This window comes from Cebus imitator, unplaced genomic scaffold, assembly GCF_001604975.1.
Source record: "Cebus imitator isolate Cc_AM_T3 unplaced genomic scaffold, Cebus_imitator-1.0 Scaffold8, whole genome shotgun sequence".
Lineage (NCBI taxonomy): Eukaryota > Metazoa > Chordata > Mammalia > Primates > Cebidae > Cebus > Cebus imitator.
Window position 1 is genome coordinate 10544433 of NW_016107323.1, and position 21080 is coordinate 10565512.

The 21080-nt window shown below is 56.7% G+C and overlaps 1 protein-coding gene and 1 long non-coding RNA gene across 2 annotated transcripts; one reads left to right on the forward strand and one right to left on the reverse strand.

Moving 5' to 3' along the window:
• Positions 1–2034: 2034 nt before the first annotated feature.
• LHX5 (LIM homeobox 5) lies at positions 2035–12150 on the reverse strand. Its single transcript, XM_017543386.2, has 5 exons — positions 11410–12150; positions 9199–9422; positions 8219–8496; positions 7342–7507; positions 2035–3562 (listed from the first exon to the last, which is right to left on the reverse strand). Exons 1-5 carry the CDS (start codon positions 11580–11582, stop codon positions 3195–3197), a joined length of 1209 nt encoding a protein of 402 aa, XP_017398875.1. The 5' UTR covers positions 11583–12150; the 3' UTR covers positions 2035–3194.
• LOC119473407 lies at positions 12082–20561 on the forward strand. The gene is made up of 2 exons (XR_005202617.1): positions 12082–12162; positions 20071–20561. It is a non-coding gene; the product is annotated as an uncharacterized LOC119473407 (long non-coding RNA).
• The last annotated feature ends 519 nt before the right edge of the window (positions 20562–21080 follow it).

Sequence of the window (21080 nt, forward strand, 5' to 3'; positions counted from 1 at the left end):
TTCTCCTGCCTCCCTCCCCTCCTTTTTCTCTCTTTCACCGCTCTTCCCTCCCTTCTCTCCCCGACCTCTATCTCCCTGTTACAACCCTGTTTGAGGAGGGGATGGGTCCTGTCCTCCCCTGGCTTCGCTTCCCCATCTCACTCTGGTGCAAGTTCTAAGTGAGCCCTTCTGCAAAGTTCATACATGCCCAGAAAGCATTCAGGAACCTGCCAGAGATGAGGACCACCTTGCAGATTCTCTCTTGGCCTCTAGAATCCATTACAATTAGGGCACCATAGGGAAGTAGAAACACAACCCAATACATGGATTTGAATCCCAGCTTTTCCATTTCCCAGCTGTGTGACCTTGGGCCAGTCCCTCAACCTCTCAGAGTACCCCAAGAGGGCCAATCATACCTACCCTGATAAACTTCCAAGGATATTCAACTGCAAGGATATTCCAATGTGGCTTAAAGTGGTGAAACCTTGGAAATGAACCCAAACATCCAACAATAGAATTGGTTTAAAATAAAACAAAAACCAAAAAAGCGTGGCTCAGCCATTCAAGGGAACTTTAAGCAGTGATTACATGGAATGACAGAGCTCTGTCTACGAAGATCAGTTTATACATCTGGAAGCTATTGCTGAGTGAACCAGAGCAGATGACCACATGTTGAGTACAGGGTACGATCTCTAGTTTCAAAATTGAAAAAAGAAAGAAAGAAAAAAGAAGTCTGAAAGAAAATGCATCAACTACATTTCCATAGTGCTTGAAATTCTGGGTGGTGACATTTTCTTCCTTTTGTTTATCTGAGATTTCTAAATTTTCCACGAGCAAGTAGCATTGGTCTGATAAAGACAAATGTGTGATAAAGAAAGAAAAGAAAAAGGCAAGCTGCTTTGCATGGTTCTTGTGAGGAACGCATAAAGAAGAAGGGCAGAAGAGTGGGGCTCTGAGCATGTGCCTGTCCCATGGTGGTTCATTCCCCGACCTTCCCCTCCTGCAGCTACAATAGGCCAGCTTCCTTCAGCCCAAGCTTGGGCGAAGAGTCATCCCAATGCAGGACACTCTTCCATTTATTTTTACCTCCCTCTCCTCTCCTGCCTTTCTTTTCTTTCTTGTTTTCTTTTTCTTTTGAGACTGAGTCTTGCTCTGTCGCTCAAGCTAGAGTGCAGCGATGCAATCCTGACTCCCTGCAACCTCCGCCTACCAGGTTCAGGCTATTCTCCTGTCTCAGCCTCCCAAGTAGCTGGGATTACAGGCTCCTGCCACCACATCTGGCTAATTTTTGTATTTTTAGTAGAGACGGGGTTTCACCATGTTGGCCAGGCTGGTCTCAAACTCCTGGCCTCAGGTGATCCACCTGCCTTGGCCTCCCAAAGTGCTGGGATTACAGACAATTGAGTTGGAAGGACATGTAGGAAGCACCCTCTCCAACCCCTGCTTTTGCAAGTAGGGAAACTGAGGCAAAAAAAGAGAGTGACTCGTTTTAGGTGGTGGCCTCAGGCCTCCTAAATCTCACTTGGCCTTCTTTCCCTCATGCCTTTACCCAAAGATAAGCATGCACTGCATAAGACTTGCAGAGCACAACGGCCCCACTTTGGGGAGGGGCTCCTCAGTCCTAACATAGCCTTGCAGATAACCAGCATCAGCTTACCAGCCTGCTCTTTTTGTTTTTGGCCACCAGGAATTACAAGGGGGGAAGAGTTAGGAGTGAAGCTGTAATTCTTTTGATGTGCTGGCAACAAACAAATCACACATTCATTCATTCGTCAAACATTCTGAAGATCTACTATGTGCTGGGCAGGCCTGTATTAGAGCATGGTATTACATGAAGCATGGAGAGATACCGGGCCTGGCACATAGCAGCTGTCAAAAGAGGACAGCCACTTCATGAACCTGGGAGTCACTAGAAGAGCTCCCCCTTTGGGTGAGCAGAGGTTTTTGCATCCATCAGAGGCTTAATGTCAGAGACAAGAACCAGGGAAAGAAAGGGTTTTATTCGCTCTGAGTCATTATCCAACTAGGGACAATAAAAAGAAAGCCACACAGCGCTGAGGGAAAAAAAAGAATTTTTTTATTAATCTTTCTTTTTTAAAAAAGTTTTTTTTGTTTTTGTTTTTGTTTTTTTTTTAGGTAAACCTCTCTGACTCCCCTCCCTCACTCTGCCCTACCTCCTCTTAAAAATATAAAAATGTCCAGCGTCGGATAACTAGAGTACAATAAATAAACAGTAAACACAAAAACATACTTTATTTGTTTCTTCTTTATACAAAATAAGGAAACTAGAAGCGTTCAACTTCCAAAAAAGTATAATGTTGTACATCCTGACGGCCCAGCCTCCAGGCCCCGGGCAGGGAGGGTGATCTGTGGGTCTGAGCCCAGCAACCTTGGCGCCTCACCCAAGGGAAGAGCAGGATGTGCGCGTGTTCGAGTCCGACCTGCACCCTCGGGCTCAGCATAAACGTCAAAGTAAGGAAGAGCAGGAGCTGGCCCCGGCTGGCCACGTCCTGACCCACAGCCCCCTTCCTAGAGAAGCCGACCTTGAACCTCAAGATTGGCCACCAGGGAGCGCCAGCGTGCAGGTGGCTCGGTCTCCCTCCCGGTGGCTCCCGGTTCACGGGAGTTCCTCGCTCGCTCTCCGTCTTCTCCCTCTGGCTGACGCTCTCTCCATCTCTCACTTCCTCATCCTGCCCCCGCTTCCTCGCTCTCTCTTTCAATCTCTCTCTCCTTTTCTTATCATCTTTTTATTTTTTAAAGACGGGGAAAGTACAGCGAGAAATAAGATTACAAAATGCCACTCGGATTGCAGAGAGGGGAAAAAACACCGTCTCCACCCCTTGGCCTCACCCTCTCTCAGTCCGAAGAGGTGGCGGTGGGTGGTGGGTGGGTGCGGGCCCGGGGAAAGTCTAGAGCGTGCTTGAAATCTCTTGACCCTCCGGAGTATTGACTTTGGTCCCAAGAAATTGCTCGCGTCGCCAGGAGAGCGCTGGCGGTGGGCTGGGGCTCCTGGAGAGCCCGCGGGGTGGAGATGGGGGTCGGCCCCGCCCTCAGCGCCGGGCCGAGGAGCAGCTGCAGGTTGCCTGCGGACCCGAGAGAGAACCCCCAGGGACACCATGTCTCCCACTGCGTCCACTTCGGGCGTTTTGGTTTCAGGAGGCTGTGTCGGGGCGGGGGGCCCCCGGGGGCCGAGCGCCGGGGGCGGCCCGGCGGCCTTACCACACGGCGGCCTCGTTGAGCTCAGGGTTGGGATGCGACAGGGGTCCGCTGTAGCCGCTGGTGCCGCTCATGGGGAAGGGCGGGCTGGGCCCGCCGCTGAACACCTCGCCCGGCATGGGGTGCAACGCGCCCGGCAGGCCCGGTTCGGGGCTCGGCGTGTCCGGGTGTGAGATCATGTCGGTGAACCTGGGGTTGTCCGCGGCGTGCGGGCCAGCGAGCGGCGGCTCCAGCGCGCCCAGTGGAGTCGAGCCAGGCCCTGAGGCCGCCAGGAAGCTGGAGTCGGCCGGGGACTGCGCCTGCGACGGCGGGCCGTGCGCGAAGAAGTCGTAGTTGCTTCCCGGTGCGTAGTAGTCGCCTTGGTAGTCTGCGGGGGGGGAGCGGGAAGAAGAGAGGGCGCGGTGAGAGAAGGCGAAGGAGGCGGGAGACCCCGGATCCGGGGAGGGGACCGTGGAGACCAAGTCCAGAGGCCCGGGCAGGCGAGAGAGGGGAGCGCGCGACACCAGCCCGAGGTTACAGAGACCCGCGGAGGCCGGCGCCCCTCGAGACGGTGGACGTCGCAGACCTACGGGTAAGGTTGGGAGAGAGACAATGAGAGATCTCGAAAGGGCAGAAACGGGAGAGACTCCGAGACCGTGGGGGACACTCGTGGCGAAAACTCGGACATTTCAAAGTCACAGGTTCCCTGACACCTAGAGGTGGAGAGAGACAGCGGCGGCCAGAGACGCAGAGACAGAGAACGATTCCTGAGAGTCTTAGAGTCGGTGAGAGACACAGAGACGCAGGACAGCGAGAGACAGACGGAGAGATCGGCACAGGGGCAGAGGGAAAGGCGGAAGAGACCCAGAGACGCAGTCCGCGGCTGAGACCCGAGAGCCTGAGAGACCGGAGGTCGCGGTGGAGTCGAGGAGATGCAGGGAGCGGTGAGACGACTGCGGTTAGAGACACGCGTGGAAACCCCGGGGGCGAACCGCGAGGGAGTGAGGAGTGAGCCTGAAGATGGAGAGAGGTCGATGCGCCCTGAGAACGCAAGACGGTGGATCAGAGATGAGTCCCAGAAACCGCCAGAGAAGCTGAGGTTGAGAGGCCGGGGAGAGGAACCGAGCAGCGGACAGAGCAGAGCGCGAAATGGTCGAGACCGGGAAGCTACTGGGCGGGGAAAGCTTGATTCGGGCGGCGGCTGGAGCACAGAGGGACTCGTGGGGTGGACCCGGCGGCGCGGCCTCGGCGCCGGCAACTCGGCCCCTGAGCCCCGCCAACCCGGTGCAAGTACTTCGCCTCGCCAAGTAAGGCCCCCCTTGTCGATCCGGGTGAGACCATTTGTACCGGCCTCGCCTGGCCTGGGACAGAGAAAGCTGAGCTCCAGCGACTTGAGAGAGGGGGAGGACAAGAAAATGCTCTGGGTCATGCCCAGACCGCGCGTGCGTTGGGGTAGAAGCTCGGTCCTCCGGCATCGCCCCCGGCTGGTTTTGCCAGGACCCCCAGGTTCTGAGGCATCTGAGGACATTGAGACCTTTTGGGAAGCTGGTGATAGCTATGGGCTGTCTCTCGAGGAAAATGCAAGGATGTGAATTTTGCCCACAAATTCAGGAGGTGCAGGGACTCGGGATTACAAACCCATTCTGCCTCAACAAATCTGCATCAACCCTCTGACCTCCTCACATAGCTCCTCTTCCAGAACCTTCGGGACATCCTGCCTCCCCCCACCAGGTGGGGCCCTGAAGGACTAGCGTGGGGGACCTCACGAAAGGACCATCTTGTACCTGGCACCCGCTTTGTACGGCGGGAAAACCAGCGCGTCCAGAAGCCAGAGTCTCTTCTGCAAATCCACTCTCCCTGCTGAGTCCTGGGAGCTCAGTCAAGGGGCGAGTTCCTGATGCCGCCGCCACCCTCTTCCCTCTCCAAACCCTGAAATCTGTCCAAATTGTGGGGGGGGGGGTTGTCTGGAGGCGTGGCTTGGAGGCAGTCTAGGCAATAGCTAAAACGGTTGCCAATTACTTTTTAAAACCGTTAATTTAATTCTCCCCGAAAGTCAATGGAAAGATGGGGAGCGGCGAATTTGGAGCCCCAAAGGGACTGGGATGGGAGACCGCCGCGGCCCGCAGCGAGCCGGCAAACCATCGGAGGCCGCGGCCCCGGCGCCTTGCGCGCCGCCTCCGCCCATATGGCGGCCGGGCCGGAGGTAATTGGAACAAACGCCGTCTGAAAAGGGCACAAAAGCTGCAGCTGGGGCTTTGTCCGCGCTCCCACGGGGAGCCGCCGGCCCCGCCGCCCGGCCCCTTTTCTCGCCCGCTGCCGGTCGCCACCGCCGGGATCTCCCAGCGCGGATTAGGCGGAGCTGCCTCGCTGGGGGCTGGGGAGTCCTTCTCACCATTCCGGGGAATGAGAGGCCCCCATGTCCGGCTCCCCACCCCGTTTAGCGCGCAGGGAGAGGAGGCGGTGGGATAGGTCGGGGAGGGGGCGAACTGGTCCTCCGGGAAACGTTGGTTAATTACCCAGGCGGGGAAAAATTCCGGGCCGGTACCGCCCCCACCACCTCGCTCCTCCGGGCCCAGATTTTGTAGGGAAAGAGGCAAATTTAGGTGGAGAGAGTCGGTGACTGGAGACCCCGGAGGACACGCCCACCATCCAGACTGTCCAGGGTTGGGGGCTGTCCAGGGGTGGGGGCCTTTCCAGGATTGGGGGCTGTCCAGGGTTGGGCGGCTGTAGCGCTCCAGCCTGAGCCCTGCCACTGCGTGGGGTCTCTGCCCTGAAAAAAAGCACAGCCTGGCATTTTGCCCACAATTCCTAGGGGTCGCGGTCGGGTCTCAAGGTCTAGTCCCCTATCAGGCTTCCGGATGTGCTGAGGTCAGTGATGGGGTTATCTTCCCTTCCCTTCTGGGTCTACCCGGGTGCCTAGCCCCTGCCTCCCCAACACTGCCACTGAACGCACTTTCTAAGAGAAATTGTCTCTCCCCAACTTGTGCTACTGGCCCTAAATAGGCCCATGGCAAGGGGCGACTCAGAAGTGCAGATGCCTCTCAGACATAGGCAGTCCTGGGGTCTCCCCAAATTCAGAAGCTTCCGAACAGAAGAGGGGAGGTGCTTTCTTGAGTCCTCAGAAAGAGGACTCAAGGACCCCTCTGGGTCCTTGCGCCTCTTCCGCACTGAGACTGCCCTTCTGGGAAGAACAGGACGGTGAGCTCCGCGAGCTCAAGCAATGCGGCTCAGGGCAAGGAGCTGAAAAAACGGAGTGGAGGAGTTGGGATGGTTCACCAATCCAGTGTGAGGGAAGTGAGAGAAGGAAAATCTCGGTGACAAGGGGGCGGCTCACCCCAGGCCCAAGCTTGGTACCACCATCCGAACCCCTTTGTGAACTGGGGCGCCTCGATCTCCGCAGCCCCAAAGACGGTGGACATCTGGGGTTGGCCCAAACCTTGTGTCCCTAGTCTGGAGGAACCTCACGGGGTTTGGGGCTGGAGGGTGGGCTAGAGTCCTACCCAGAGCAACTGCAGGCATTTGGGCTAACACTGCCAGATGCTGTGGGCACACACCCGCCACAGGGAACAGGAATTCCTGCCTTCGAAGCTAGTGGGCAGGCGGCTTGGAATGAATCCAGACCCCCATCCCCTCCCCTCAAGCTACCTCCCCCCGGCTTTCAGAATCCTCCTCATGCCAAGTACACCAGGTACCGGGCTAGGGCTGCAGGAAGGCCGTGTGTCTGTCCGTGGGGGTGGCACGCATGTGGATTTGCCAGTGCTGGCCTCAGTGTGACTGCTAGAAGTGTGTGCGTCTGTGGATTTGTGTCTCTGTGAGTGTACCTGTGTGTGGAAGGGTGGAATGTACCTGTACGTGATCATGCGATCGTGTCTAGACCTGTGTCCCTGCAGTCTCTGAACGCAAGTGTGAGTGTGCCTTGTGCCCTGTGGGGGTGAGGGCGAGTGTGTCACTGTATCACGTGTGTGCTTCCGTGTGATCACTGAATGGGTGAGTCCATGTATCTGATTTTGTGTCCAGAACGTGTGGGTGAGTGTACGTGTGTCTGTGATTGCGTCCAGCGAGTGGGCGATGTCCCGGAGCGGCGGAAAGCGCGCTGGTTGGGGCCCTGAGCCCTCAGCTCCCAGAACGGGGCAGGTGCGGAGCAGCGCATCCCGGGGCGCCCCTTACCTCCGTAGTAGGTGTACGGGGTGGACCCCAACATCTCAGACTCGTCCAAGCGGCCGCCCAGAGGACGCATGCGCCGCGGACTCCGGAAGAAGGCGTGTCTCCGGGCGCCCAGGGCGCTCAGCTGTTTCATCCGGCGTTCTTTGGACCGTCGGTTCTGAAACCACACCTGGGACAGAGGAGGGGGCTGTGAGCTCCGGGTCCGGAGTGTCCTCCCCTCCCCTCTCCTCCATCCCTTGCCTGGGCTGCCCCCTCTGGGTCCTTGCGCCTCTGCCGCACCAAGACTGCCCTGAGGCGGGGCCGGGCTGGATTAGGCCGGGAGGGGTGGAGAGCCAGCCAAGGGTGAAGGATTTCGCGGACCCGTGGGGCAACTCATAAAGACTTGGGCTTCCTGGCCGTCGGCTCGCCCACGGCCTGACGGCTCTATAAAGGTCTCCCTCCCGGCACGGCTCTCGCCTCGGCCGCTCGGCTCCAGAGCCGGCCTCGGGCCGTTTATCTGCCCGCGCTTCGGCGCAGGGTGGGAGGGGGAATCGCCTCTTTCTCTGCTCAAAACGTGGGAGGTAAACAGGCATCCCGGACCCCAGAGTGGCTTACAACCTTCCTTGAGCAAGGGGGTGGGGGGCGGGGGTGTGGGCAGGGCGGCCGCGAAATTCAGGGAAGTAAAGCGATCCGCCCCAAATCGCACAGCCAGGAGGACAGCTGGGCTAGATGGAATCTTTCGGCTCACAGTCCCCGACCTCTGGCGAGTGTCCCGAGCTCCCCGGCCTCGGGCGCACGGTCTGCTCCCAGACAAGAACCCGGCGCGCCCGTAGCCAAGGAAGCTTGGCGGGAGACTCCTCTGAGGCTCCCGGCTCCCGGGCCAGCGGGCCCCGGGCCGCACCTGGATGACGCGCATGTTGAGGCCGGTCTCCTGCGCCAGCTGCTCGCGGATGTGGCGCGTGGGCTTGGGCGTGGCGGCGAAGGCAGCCTTGAGCGTCTCCAGCTGCTTGGCCTTGATGGTGGTGCGGGGACCGCGCCGCTTGGTGCCCGAGTTCTGCTCCTCGTTCTCGTTGTTGGCCGTTTCCTTGTCCGACGAGGTCGAGTTGTCCGTCTCCTTGGGGTCGTCCTGCAGTGCGTCCTGGAGGTCCGGGGACAAACTGCGGTCCGTACAGGATGACACTGCGGGCGGACGGATCGGGAAGGGGACGACAGCGGCGTCAGCGACCGCCAGACGCCTCTTCAATCCAGTGGCGGGTTCCCGCCGGCCCAGGCTACGGCCGGCCCCGCTGGGTTACCTCCCAAGCCTGCGACAGCCCCTCCCCCAGGGACCCGGTGCCCGCCCACTCTCTCCAGGCGGGGCCCGTACTTTGGAAGGGGCTCTTCTTTAGCCCTCTCCGCGCGTCTCAGCTAGTACCTGAGTAAGGGTGGGGATAGGCATGCCCTCTGGAGAACTCCCGCCTTCAGGGAGAGGGGATGAGGAGGCACAGATTCCCTTGGGGCCTCGGATCTTCCTCTCCCTTCCCTCCTTTCTCCAGACCTCAATTAATGTGCTCCCAGTGCCTCTAGAAATTACCTGGAGCTCAGATGACACAGGAGGGTGAATTGTGTGGTGCCAAATTAAGGGAGGAAGGAAACTTGGAAAAGGCTCCTGAATTGGAGGAGGGTGGGGAAGAGCTGGTGGCCCTCAGCTCCCCTGTAAAACCGTCTCCAAAGCCACTTCTCTAGCCTCTCACCCCCTGGCCTTGCCTTAGAGCTGCCTGGGGGTGATGAGCTCTAAGCCCAGCACAGACAGCACACAGGGGGCCAAGTAGGGAGTGCCAGGCTGGGCACGGAGGGAGGGTGTTAAGGCCTAAGGCCAGTGAGGGGCGGAGGCCTTCCTACCTGAGTTGAGGCTGCCCTCCTTGAGGCTGGATGAGCTCAGGTAGTCATCTTTGCACACGAACTTGTTCTCGTCGATGACGTACAGCTCCTCGCCAGTGGACAGCTGCTTGTTACACACCATGCAGGTGAAACAGTTGAGGTGAAAGACTTTGCTCCGGGCCTTGCGCACCAGGTCGCTGGGCGAGATGCCTTGTGCGCAGCCGGCGCATTTGGTGCCAAAGCGCCTGTGGACACAAGGTGCCCGTCACTGCAGGGTGGGACCCAGTCCAGCCGTCCCCAGCCCCTGACCTCTTCCCCCACCCTCAACCTGGCTTCTGTGAAGTCCCCATTTCCATATCTGTTAAACGGAACTCCAATCCTGAGCTCTCTGGCCAGAGCAGGAGAAGTGGGACAAATGTCCTGAGCTGTTTTTGGGGTCTGAGACTCCTATGCCTCCATTGGGGTTTTTTTCAGACTCTCCTGGGCTGGGAAGGGGGGAGCAGTGGGTGCAGTCTTCAGCCAAGCAGAGAGCCCAGAGCATCTCAAGATGTCCTCCCCCAAACCCAACCCCTGCCAGGCCTGCCTCGGCTGCTTCAGGCAAACTCTGAGCCCAGGAATGATTTGAAGCCAGGCGGGCAGGGTTTGGGTCACTTGGTGGTTTTGCCTCCTGGATCCTTTCTGGTCTGCTGGTGCCTAGGTAGGGCCAATCTGCCTGCCTGGCTGAGCCTAGCTGTGAGGTGGGGTGCCCTTCTCCCAGGCTGGAAGGAGGAAGCAGAAAGGAGGGAATCTTCCACTGATTTCCAGTACCAATGGAGAGGCTTTCCAATATCCACCACTCTGGGACCCGCTGGAGCTAATCAGGAGCTGTGGACAGCAGGGCCTCATAGTGGCAGATCTAGAGAGCAGGGACTGAGTTTCGGCTCCACTAAACCTCTAGCCTGGCAGGCAGCAGGGGAATGTGAATAGAAGACAATTGTAGACCCTGCTCAGCCAGGACAGGAATCTCTCAAATCCCTCCTTCCCGCGTTCCTGATCTCATTCCTTTTCTTTCTTCTTTGAGCTCAGGGAGAAAGCTAGCCTCCCCCGAAATGGGAGATGGGTGAGGCTCAGGTTGGGGGTGGAGTGGGGGAGGACTCAGTACTCTGGGGACCCCACATCTACTCACACCCATGCCTCTAAACAGGGCGAATTTGGGTGACATTGATGTAGTGAGGGCATTAGAAGCCGTAAGTCACTTTTGGCCTTATCCGGCAGCGTAATTGGCCATATGCACCTTATCAAAAATCATTAGGCGCTTTGCAAGCACTGCTACATTAGGGGCACCGGGCCTCCGGGGCCAGGGAGTTTACACGTGTAAAGGAGCGGCTGACATTTTCTCCTATTCAAATTCCCAGTGCGGAGTCGCCAGGGCCGGCAGGCTGCCTTTCTCTACGGCGTGATTCACGCCCCCCTTCCTCAGCGCGGGGAATTCCTGTTCACAAAGCTGGCTCTGGGTGCCCAGGGGAAACAGGCAGGGCTCAGCTGCCCCAAACCCCACTGGCTTCCAGACTGGGGAAACTGAGGCCCAGAGAGGTGATCTGCCCTGGCCAGCCGGTGGGCTCACACGGGTGGGGTGGGGGAGGCGCCACAGCCCAGTCTAGGCCCCAGAGGTCCTGATTGTCAGCCTCTATTTCGTTTCTGCTTTTCAACACGGGAGGAAATGTTTAAGGGGTTGGGAGGTGAGTAGGGGGAGGTATTCTCCTCCCATCACCAGGGAGACCTTCCTCACTGGACCCCCTCTGGAGCTGAGAAGTTTCCGTTTGGGATTGCGGCCGGCTGCTCGGCTCACACGTTCTGCCTGGAGCCAAAAGCCTCCAGGCGTCTCTAACTCAGGCAAAAATCCTTCCCCTCAGTCGGGACGGGGCTTGAAGCTCCTGTCTTGGGGTTGCAGTCGCTGGGAAGGGGCAGAGAGGGGTGGAGAGCAAGTTTGTCAGGGCTTCCTCCCTCTGCCCCGCCAGCGCTCTGAGTCGGCCTCCAGAGAACGTGAAGCAGCAAAGCAGCGTCCTTCTTCCTCCGCCTGGGCTCGGGACCTTTCCTGGGCCGAGAACAGGAGGAGAGCAAAGTGCTGCCCGCCCCCCATCTAAGCCTGTTATGAGGGGAGGCTGGGATGGGTATGGGGGTCTCCCCTTCCCCGGCGCCCCAGTGGAGTGCGCGCAGGGTGAGCGCGCAGGCAGCAGCGGTGCGGCCTCTTACCTGAAGAAGTCATTTTTGCAGTAGAGCTTGCCCTCGCGCGAGAAGCACTTCTCCGAAAGATTGGTTTTGCACTCGCAGCACTGAACACATTTAATGTGCCACGCGCGGTCCAGCACGTTCAGCAGAAAGCGGTCGAGGATGGGCCGCTCGCAACCGGCACAGTGCACCATCATAGCCCCGCGTCCCGGCGGCTCCGGCCGCCTTGCCCTCCCTTTGGGCCCCTGGCCCTCAGGCCTGCCGGGCCCTCCGCTGCCCTCCGCCTCTTGTCTCAGCAGCTACAGGGCGAGTCTGGTCCGGACCAAGACTCAGCCAGTCAAGTCCTTGGGCAATCGCTGGCCTGGCACTGGGCGGCCCGGAGTGGGGTGGGGGGTGGTGGCGTTCACAACCTCATGCCACCGGCCGCAGGCCCCGGCGCCTGTTCCGGGCTTCCCCAGGTATCTCGAGTGGCTGCTGGCCTCAGCGCTGCGGAGCGGCTTTCCCCGGTGGCGGAGGCACCGGCACTTTCCCCCACTTTCAAGCGGTCCCGATCCTCATCTTTGTCTGGTCGCCGCGTAATTCGCGCATCCTTATTCAGATTTGGTGACGTGGCGCGGCACGTAGGGGGCCCGTCGGCCAATGGGCGCACCGTGGCCATGGCAACCTCTTAAATTTATAGCATATCTAAATTGGCTACAGCGTTGCGGTCCGGACAGAGCAAAAAAAACAAGGCATCAGTATTGTTGAGTATTAGCTTGTACCTGGTTCGGAGGCTAAGTAAGTATTTACCTTCCAGTTTGGGCCTGAGCGGGAGGGGGCTGCGCGATGCAAAAACTGCGTCTCTCTTCCTCTCTCTCTCCTCACAAAATGTTTGGGGGTCAGGGGTTCCGAGGCCTAGTCCGGGAGGTACCCCTGCCCACTTCGTCGTACCCGGAACTTGCAGAAGTTGCCCCACGCCCCACATCTGCCTCCCCTTCTCCAACCCAGCCAGTCCAGATTGGATTCCCCCACCCCGCGCCCCCTCCGAGCCCTGAAGCTGCGTCAGCGCGGTTCCCCCGGCTCGCGGAGCTGGCCCCGGCTTCTTTTTGTCATACACGGGGCTGGGGCCCAGCCGGACCTTTCTCATGGAGAGAGCTAGCTAGTGCAGGCTGCTCAGCTTGGGTAGTTTTTTCCGCCTGGCCGCCGAGCCCGGGCCCAGTCCCAGGCCCAGATTGGGGAGGTGGGGGAGGAGGAGGGGTGCCATTTGGCTTGGTCTCGAACTCCAGAGTTTCAGGCCTGAGTGCGCTGCTCACCGGGCTCTGAGGGAGATGTGGACAGTGGGAGATTCAGGGTGGACGGGTCTTCCCGCAGACAGCTCGGAGGTGGCACTCACCACGTCTCTCCTTTCCTCGCTGCGCCTTCCAGATTCCAGGTCAGCCTGTCGGGGCACTGTGGTGAGTGGGTCGCACCGCTGAGGCGGGGACACCAGTGACTGTGTGAACACTGTTTGCATTCACGCCGTTCGGGCTGGTGTGCAAGTTCGTCTGCTCCTTGGAGGCTCGAGAAGCTGCGCACGTGTGTTCTGTGCTCGGCAGGGGGCCCAGTGTGAAGAGAGATAGTGTGTGTGTGTTAAGTGGGGGCGGGGTGGGGGGGCTGCTGGCAGGTGTGTGTGAGGCGGGGGTGTGTGGGTCTGAGAGGGAGAAAGGACCAGGCCTCCTTTCCCTCGGGGCCAGCGTGGCCACCAGGGCTCCAAGTTGGGGAGGCCGGGAATGCGCAACCAGGATTTTCGTTTCGCTTCTGGAAAGGTGGCTGAGGGTGCAGGGCCTGGCCCCAGGGGCTGAAGCTAGAGGGGTTTGTGCCGACGTTTGTTTGGGCGTAGTTCCTGAGCTTGTTAGTGTATGCTTACTGTTTGAGAATTCCATTTTTTGTGTCTATCGTGTTAGTATCAGTCCTGTGAGTACATTTCTGCGTGTGCATTTTTTTTGTGTGGATATGTGTGTTTATAATTGTGTATGGTTCTGCTAATGTTTGTGTTTATCACCGTGTGCACTTTATTTTCGTTGGTCTGTGCCTATGTCTGTATGCTTATTTGAGGACGCATGAATGTAAGGGTGTTTTCATGTGTATGCATGCATTCACATAAGAGTATTTGTGTCTATGTTTGTAAGCATTGATGTGAAGGTGTACTTTAAACAATCTGAATGCGTGTGTTTGTGTGTAGGCAAGGACATGTGTGCTTGAGACCCTGTGTGTATGAGACTGACCTGGGTTGGGTGTGTTTGTGAGTGCAGAATTTTGAAGATCTATGTTTGTGTGCCAGTCTGTGTGTGTGTGCCTGCACACATGTGTATTAGTGTAAAGAGTAGTTTTTTGTTTATTCCACTCCTGTAGGCTTTGTGTGTGTGTGTGGGGTTATGTTTGTATTTGTGTTTGTGTATGTACTCCTAGCAGCACTTACCTTTGTGGATTCAGAGCTTGAGGGAACAGGATTTGTGGGTACCTGTGTTGGGGCTCAGGGATGCCCACTTGTCCCCATTCCTCTTCAGACCTGTCCCCCACACTGTTCCCAAGAGTCTCTAAGGGAGGTGGTGTCGCTCGGGACAGGGAATTGATGGTGCTGGTGACAGTCCGCTGGAAAAGGAATCCCTAACCCAGGCAACTTCTGCTTGTTGGTGCTGTTACCTGACCCGCTAGCTTTTCAGGGGACAGGCGTCTACAGAGCATTGTAGTAAGGCTGGTTAGACCCCATCTCAACCAGGAACAGGCAGGATGAATCTCACTTGGCCTCCTAGGCTCGGCCATGAGACACTCCAGATGAAACTGCAGTTTCTGGCAGCAGTTGGCCCTGCCTGCCTGGGGCATAAAGGATCCTTGAGCTCTGGCAGGGCAGAGATGGAAAGAAATAAGAACCTAGAGAGGAGAGAGGTGCTCAGGCTCCCGGCAGAGGCAAATCGCGCTGCCTTCTCTGTCTTTGTCTCACTGGCTTTTTCTGTCTCTCCCGAGTTCCTGCCATGTCTCAGTTTTCCTTTCTGTCTCCATTTTTCTGTTATGCTCAGAATCTGTTCTGTTTCTGTTTCATTTTCTCTTGGTTTTCCCTCACTTTCTTTCTTCATTTCTTTCTTTTTGTTCTCCTCTCCTGGCCTCTCTGCTGGAGCTTCCAAATCCAGCATCCGACTCAGTGCTGAGATGAATGCTCCTTATTGTCCATTGTGCAGATTTTGGGGTGTGGGGGAAACACTTGCACCCCCACCACGTACTCCATGATCATTAAAAACCTCCATCCGATAGCTTTCTTCTCTACTCCAGACTAGGCACACTGAACCCGTTCTCTCCCAAACCCCACAAAATATCCAAAGTGCCCTGTCTGGTGTGTGTTCCCAGTCCTGGCTTTGCCCACCTGATGATGGTGGCTGGGGCCCTGCGTACCCAGCTGTGTCAGACTCTTGGACAGACCCACTTGTCCTTCTTTCCAAGAGAGCTTCAATGCACCGCCAGGCCCCAGCCACCATGTGGCTGGCCAGGGAGGTAGAAGGAAGAGGGAACAAGATGAGAGCAGCCCTGAGTAGGGATGAGCGTGGGTTACCTGAGGCTGAATGTTTGGTTGCAGGAGATGAGGACTCTGCTTCGAGAAGCCCTGGTCTGACCTTCCATTTCTTGTAGGGGAACTTACCTGCCCTTGCTGCAGCCCCTCAGAGTTGTCTTGGGGGCCTCACAGCTCAGCCTCAATTCTAGTACTCCCTGGACCTGGGGCCAGCCAAGCTGCCCAGAACCCACCCGGCCTTCTCTAGCCCACCTCCTTCCCGGTGCACAGCATCGGAACATGCCAGCAGACCAGCTATTAGACGATTCCCGCCCTAAAAGCGCTAACAGATGGCGACCAGGCAGCAAAATCCCCTCCTATATGTAACTAATAAACCGCTTGTGTCTTAACAGGGTAATGCATGGAGACGCAATGTCACTTATACAAGCTGTTGATGGAATTTACTATATAAAAATCTTCCTCCTAGAGTAAAGAGTATCAACATTACAACTCAACAGACGGCGGCGGGATAAGTAAAACAGACAAAAGACAAACAAGATAATAATCTGTTTCCAATCACTTAAGCCCTGTAGAGTTAGTAATATGCGGTTTGCATATTCCCCCTTGAGTTCGGTAATTAATTACGGGCGAGGAGGCGCACACTAGCCGGGGTGGGACTTTTGAGGATCGCTGAGCTGGGGTGTGGGGGGTACCTCTCTCGACTTCTTTATCCGGGGAAACTGGGCAGCGGCCGGAATGAGGGCTTTTCCGGACGTTTGGAGCCGACCCTCCCGCGGGTTGAAGAGGTCGTTTCACTTGCACCTTGCTATTCTTCACCGGAAGTCTCCGGCCTGGGAGATTCTGCAGCCAAGCAGAAAAGGGGGGCTTCTCTGGAGGCCAGTGTCTCTCCTGGCTCCCCTCTCTTCGAACGGCTTTTTTGGGAAGCGCTGGGGGCCTGGGTGGCTAGAGGGACGGGAGAGGCCTGCCCTTTGCCCACTTCTCCTGGTGGCATCTTGAGCGACCCAGCCCGTTCTCTCCCGACTTCGATCATTACCGCTCCTATCCCCAACACGCATACTCCCCCCACCCCACCTCCAAGAGCCAGCACAGCTTTAACATTAAACAAACGCAGCGAGCGCCTCCGAGCTGCGCTCTCGGCCGGGTCTGCGCGGCGGCGGCGGCGGCGTTACAAATTGTAAATTTAAATTGCTCGCCGGATTCATTACCTCCCCTCTTTGATTTCAGCCAGCCGTGAAAAATTATACTGGTGTACCACTGAGAAACTGTTTTGCCGCAAAGAGCCTACGCCTAATCACTGGCTTTCCCCCTCCGACAAAAGTGTAATTATTTTGTTTGGGGTGTAAATATAGGCCGCGCCTCGCACACACACTCAGCGCCCCGCAGCGCCGCAGCGCACCGCCCGCTGCCGGAAGGAATCAGGCCCCCGAGTAGGAGCGGGCGTGAAGGCTGGGCCCCGCCGCCTAGAGGCCCTAGGAGAGCGGCTGGTGTGGCGCTCCGGCGAGACCCAGCGAGGCCAGCCTCTGGCCTCCGCAATTCGGGTTTGCCCAAGAACCTCGAGAGCGAGTGAGCCCATGCGGGCCAAAGTGGACGCCGGCGGGCTGTGATGGGTACTAAGGCCTAGACACCCGGGCAGGGATGCGAGAGGCATGGCGGAGGCGGGAGTGGGGTGGGTGGGGAGGGGGTGGGTGCATTTTCTGGGAACCCTCAGGGTGGCCGGCTCAAAGGGTCCCGGAGCCCAGGCGGTGAGAGTGTCCTGGCCCGCGTGGAAGCCTGAGAGGCGGGGCGTCGCGGCTGGTGTGCCCCACTGGCGCTGGGCCTTGGACTACTTGGTTTCCAGAACATCTCTGCGGGGCGCAGGGCCTTCCTGTCAGTTGAATCGTGCTCGGCTTAATTAACGGTCTCGTTAACTGGGCAGGCCCGACCCGGGACGTTTAATCAAAAAGGCAGGGAATTTCTCCTCTCCCTCCCTTCTCTCCTCCCTCCCTTCTCTCCTCCCTCTGTCATTCCCTCCCTCCTTCCCTAAGTCTTCCCTCCCTCCCTCCCTCCCTTTTTTCCTTCCTCCTTCTTTCCTCAGTTTCTTCTTTCCTTGGCTCCTTTCTTCCTTGGTTCCTTCCTTGCTTGCTTTCCCTTCCTCCCTCCCTCCCTTCTTCCTTCCTTTGGAGAGCTGCAGAAAATGGGAATTAAACAATGGCACCCCTTTCCAAGTTTACTCCCTGCCCAATCTTCCTCTGCATCCACCTCCCACCCTCCCAGCATAGGAAAGCAGGGCTCTGAGTCCGAACTCAACCCCAGGCCAATATTCAGGCTGAAACTTTAAGGGGGCTGCCTGTGGGACCTGACAGGCGACTTCTGGAGCTGTAGCATCAGTGGCCCCAGCTAGTGGAAGTCCACTGGGCCTACTACCCCTCAGGGGACTGGCCCTGGATCTTGGGGGTTAGAGCAGGTGAAGAGGGCAGTGGCTGAGATCCAGGCTCCAAGTGAGTGTGTGCACTGGTGAGTTCGGGCCAGCTCAGAGGTCCCTCTGAAGCTGTAGTGGCCTGGGTTTCTCTCCTTCCTTACTGCAAGCCCCTCGCCTGGCATGCACCCCTCCCCCAGAGGTCCCACACCCAGTGCTATCTGGCTAGCAAAAGCAGGCTACCTTCTCCTGCTGGGTGCTCCTTTCCCAGGCAAAACACACTCAGTTCCTGGGAGGGTGAAACCTGGGGCTGATCCCTGGGGACCAGAGAGGGACAGGAGGAGAGGAGAGGAAAGAGAGGAGAGGAGAGGAGAGAGAGGAGAGGAGAGGACAGGAGAGGAGAGGAGGAGAGGAGAGGGAAACACTGTGAGGAAAACCTGTGAGGGAAACACTGACGTTTTTTGTTCTGAGAGGGAAAGCCCCTTACTCAGCACAGAGCAGCCCACCTCCCTAAGGGTGAAGCTTGGATTCCAGGCTGCCAGTGGCCCTGGGTGAGCAGTGGGTCCCAGCTGGGCATTAAGCACTGTCTGGCTTCTCTTCATCTCGCATAGCTGGTTGGGGCTGGAGGCTGGTCCTGGCCCTTTGGGGTCTTATGGCAGGCAGTGCTGTGGTACGGGAGGCCATGGTCTTGGCCCCTCTGGCCCCACTGAGACTATCTGATGGTAGCGGCCATGCACCAGGCCCTGAGAGCTATTTCTAAGAAGACACCTGCAGCCCCACTGCAGCTCCTGTGCCCTTAGAGGAAGAGATTTGCAGGGACCCCATCCTCCAAAATAAGGGTCCCCAGACTTTCTAATGATCTCCCTCCAACCAGCACAGCCATGCTCCAGTCTACATCTGCTTCCTTTTTCTTTTCTCTTGGCCTTTTTTTCAGCATCAAGGAAACACGCTCTCCCCTTCTCTCTCTCCATTCTCTCCCAGCCCCTCTCCCGCCTCTCCACATCCCACCTCCTTTTTGTTAGCCTAATATGGGTTCCTTTAGAATTGGCCCGACTTTGGCAGCCCTAGCGCTGTGTGTGTGTGTGTGTGTGTGTGTGTGTGCCCGCGCGTGTATTTCTCGCTTGCTAATGATTGTGTGTTGATAGAGTGATGCAGTGGCCTCATTAGCCTTTGTTTAGAAGGTGTTAAAAGGGAAATCTGCATCGGGAAGCGGCGGTTTATGAAGCAGCCCGGCTGAACACCGCCAGCCGAGGGCCTGGGGGGCAGGGACCGTGCCCACCCTGCCAGGCGCCCATCCTCCCCCTAGGCGCCCATCGCCGCAGATTCCGGGAGGGAGAAGGGGTCCCGGGAAAGCGACCCCAGCCCCTTCCTTCCAAGGCGAGTATGTTTACCCTGCTGGGCACCCTTCTCCATGGGGACCACTGCAGGATCGCACTAAAACTCCTCTGAGCTGCCCCACCGTGCAAGGGGTCCTTTCTCCCCCAGGTTTCTTGGTGAGGGGTAGGGAAGGGCAGAGTGCCCTTTCAACAAAAATTTCAGGGATGATTTTGAAGGTGGTGGGATGAGGTATCTTATTTCAGAGGCAAATGCAAATCGGCCCTCAGAAGCTTGGGATCTTCTGGGTAATTGGTTGGGGGTGAGCTCCTTATAGCCCGATGCCCAAGTGGGGGCCCCAGGCTTTAGGGAGCCTGCGAAGAAGCGTCTTTCTTTCCTCCTAAGGCATTTGCAGACAGCAGGAAGAGCCTTCCGTGCGTGGCTGGGGGGTTGGGGAGGGTTCATTCTTAAACTTTCTTTCCCAGGAATACCTCCACCCTAGAGCCTCACTTCGGGAACAAATTCAGTGAGAATAAAATCATAGCTAGGCTGGCCTACTTCCCTAAAGCTTGGAGGAAGCGAGTAACTATTGAATCTGGGCTAGAGGGTGTGCATGTGTGTGTGTGTGTGTGTGTGTGTGTGTGTGTGTGTGTGTGTGGTGTTTGTTTACGTATGTGTGTGAGATTTGGCGAGGGAGCTTCGTGCACAGCATTTTTCACCCTCTGGAAGAAGCGAGATTTCGGGCAGGGTAAAACGTGAGAAGAATCCCTTTTATCCTGGTTCTTGCGAACGGACCCAGAAAAAATAAACATTTTGAGCCGCCTCTGTGAATGAGGTTTCTTGAACTCGGAGCCAGGCGCTTTTCCTGGAGAAAGGGAGAAAAAATGCGGTGGAAACGGTGCTCAGGGTTGGGGAATATACGTTCTGATTGTAACGTAATTCAGCAAGTTTTTTATTTTTTATTTTTCCCGGGACGCGGTTGCGACAGAAGAAACGCTTTCTCATCTTTCTAGTTCCCTGAATTTGAGGTTACGGCTCTTGGAGAGAGGCTCAGCTGGTCTGGGGAGGTCCTTGCGTATTCACAGCGCCGGACACGCACCCGTGAAATGTTTGACATCGCCGCTTTTTTTTGTTGTTGTTGTTTGTTTGTTTTGTTTTGTTTGGTCGAAGGCGAGGCGTTGTCTGGGAACAGATCGCGGCCCACTAGGGCCTCGGGCAGTAACAGTGAAACGAATTCCAAACCCATTCTGAACTCACCAATGCGCTCGCCCAGCCCCCAACATCCACCCAAGTCCCATAGGGGCAGAAGCCAGGTCCCCGTGAAACCGAGTTAAAATCGGCCTCTGAGAGGCGGTGGGATGGGATTAGGGCCAAGTTCGGAGGATGCGGGGAGAGAATAGAAAAATCTCCACCGCTCTGCTCTGCTCTGCTCTCTCTTTCTTTCTCGCCTAAGCAGGTTTGCCGGAGAAGGCAGGACTGAGCCGTGGTCGCTGCCCGACTGTGCCGCGGCGCCGGAGTTTGGACCAAGACAAAGACAGGAGCTGTCCGCGGTGCTGAATCGGCTGCGTCGCCGCTGGGGCAAAAGGGCTCCAGTAACCAGCCCTCCGCTAATTTACCACTAATCCTTCTAGCTCCATTCGCTCTGTGACTGTTGCCTTCCCCTGAATTTATTTCCCTTTTCTGGGGCTCACCTTAGAACCTGCGCCCTGTACACAGGTGTATATACGTATATCAAAGAACAAAATGATTAATTGAAAACGGTGTCTTCTTTCTTCCCAACTAAATGATGCTAGAAAGGTTTAACTGTACTCTAAAACAGAGAGAAATGGATATTTCCACTCCCAAAGAAATGGAAATTCGTATTTAAAACAATAGAACTAACCATAACACATGCCACGAATCTGCCCTTTGATTTATTCCAATAAAGAGGCAAGGGGTTTAGAAATTCTAGTTTCAGGAATATCATATCCTTGGCATCTTAACTTCTTGGGTAGAAAATATAAGAGCTGGAGTGGGGGGTGGGAAATTGGTGGCGAACAGACTGAGACACCTGCCTATGTGAAGAAAGATGGCTTGTGAGGGCCAAAGTGATAGAAGTGAAGTTGACTTAACCCTTTAAGACAGAGATCAGATCCGAAAGGACAGCAATCTTCAGGATCGTTAGTAAGAGGGAAATGACTCCTTTGGAAAGTTTGAGTAGAAAAGGGTTAATCTGGTGCTTAATTTTCTAAATGTTCATGGTGTTACCTAGACACCTGGCATGGTGCATAACCAAGAGTGTTCCTTTGCTCAAATTATTATGCAGTACTTGCCTAAATAAGTTTGTGCAGGGAAGGAAAAAAAATCACATATTTCCTCCCTCCTGGGGGGGGGACACCCATTTTAGTGCACAGGGAGCTCTGTACGTTTCCTCTGGCATCTCATAGATACACTGCCTCCCAGACAGCCCAGATGCCTTAGGGCCAC

Coding starts and splice junctions, on each gene's coding strand:
- LHX5 (XM_017543386.2), bottom strand. CDS start 11,582: ATGATGGTGCACTGTGCCGGTTGCGAGCGGCCCATCCTCGACCGCTTT. Junction 7,508..8,218: donor TCAACATGCGCGTCATCCAG/GTGCGGCCCGGG, acceptor CCTCTGTCCCAG/GTGTGGTTTCAGAACCGACG. Junction 3,563..7,341: donor CCCGTACACCTACTACGGAG/GTAAGGGGCGCC, acceptor CCCCCCCCGCAG/ACTACCAAGGCGACTACTAC.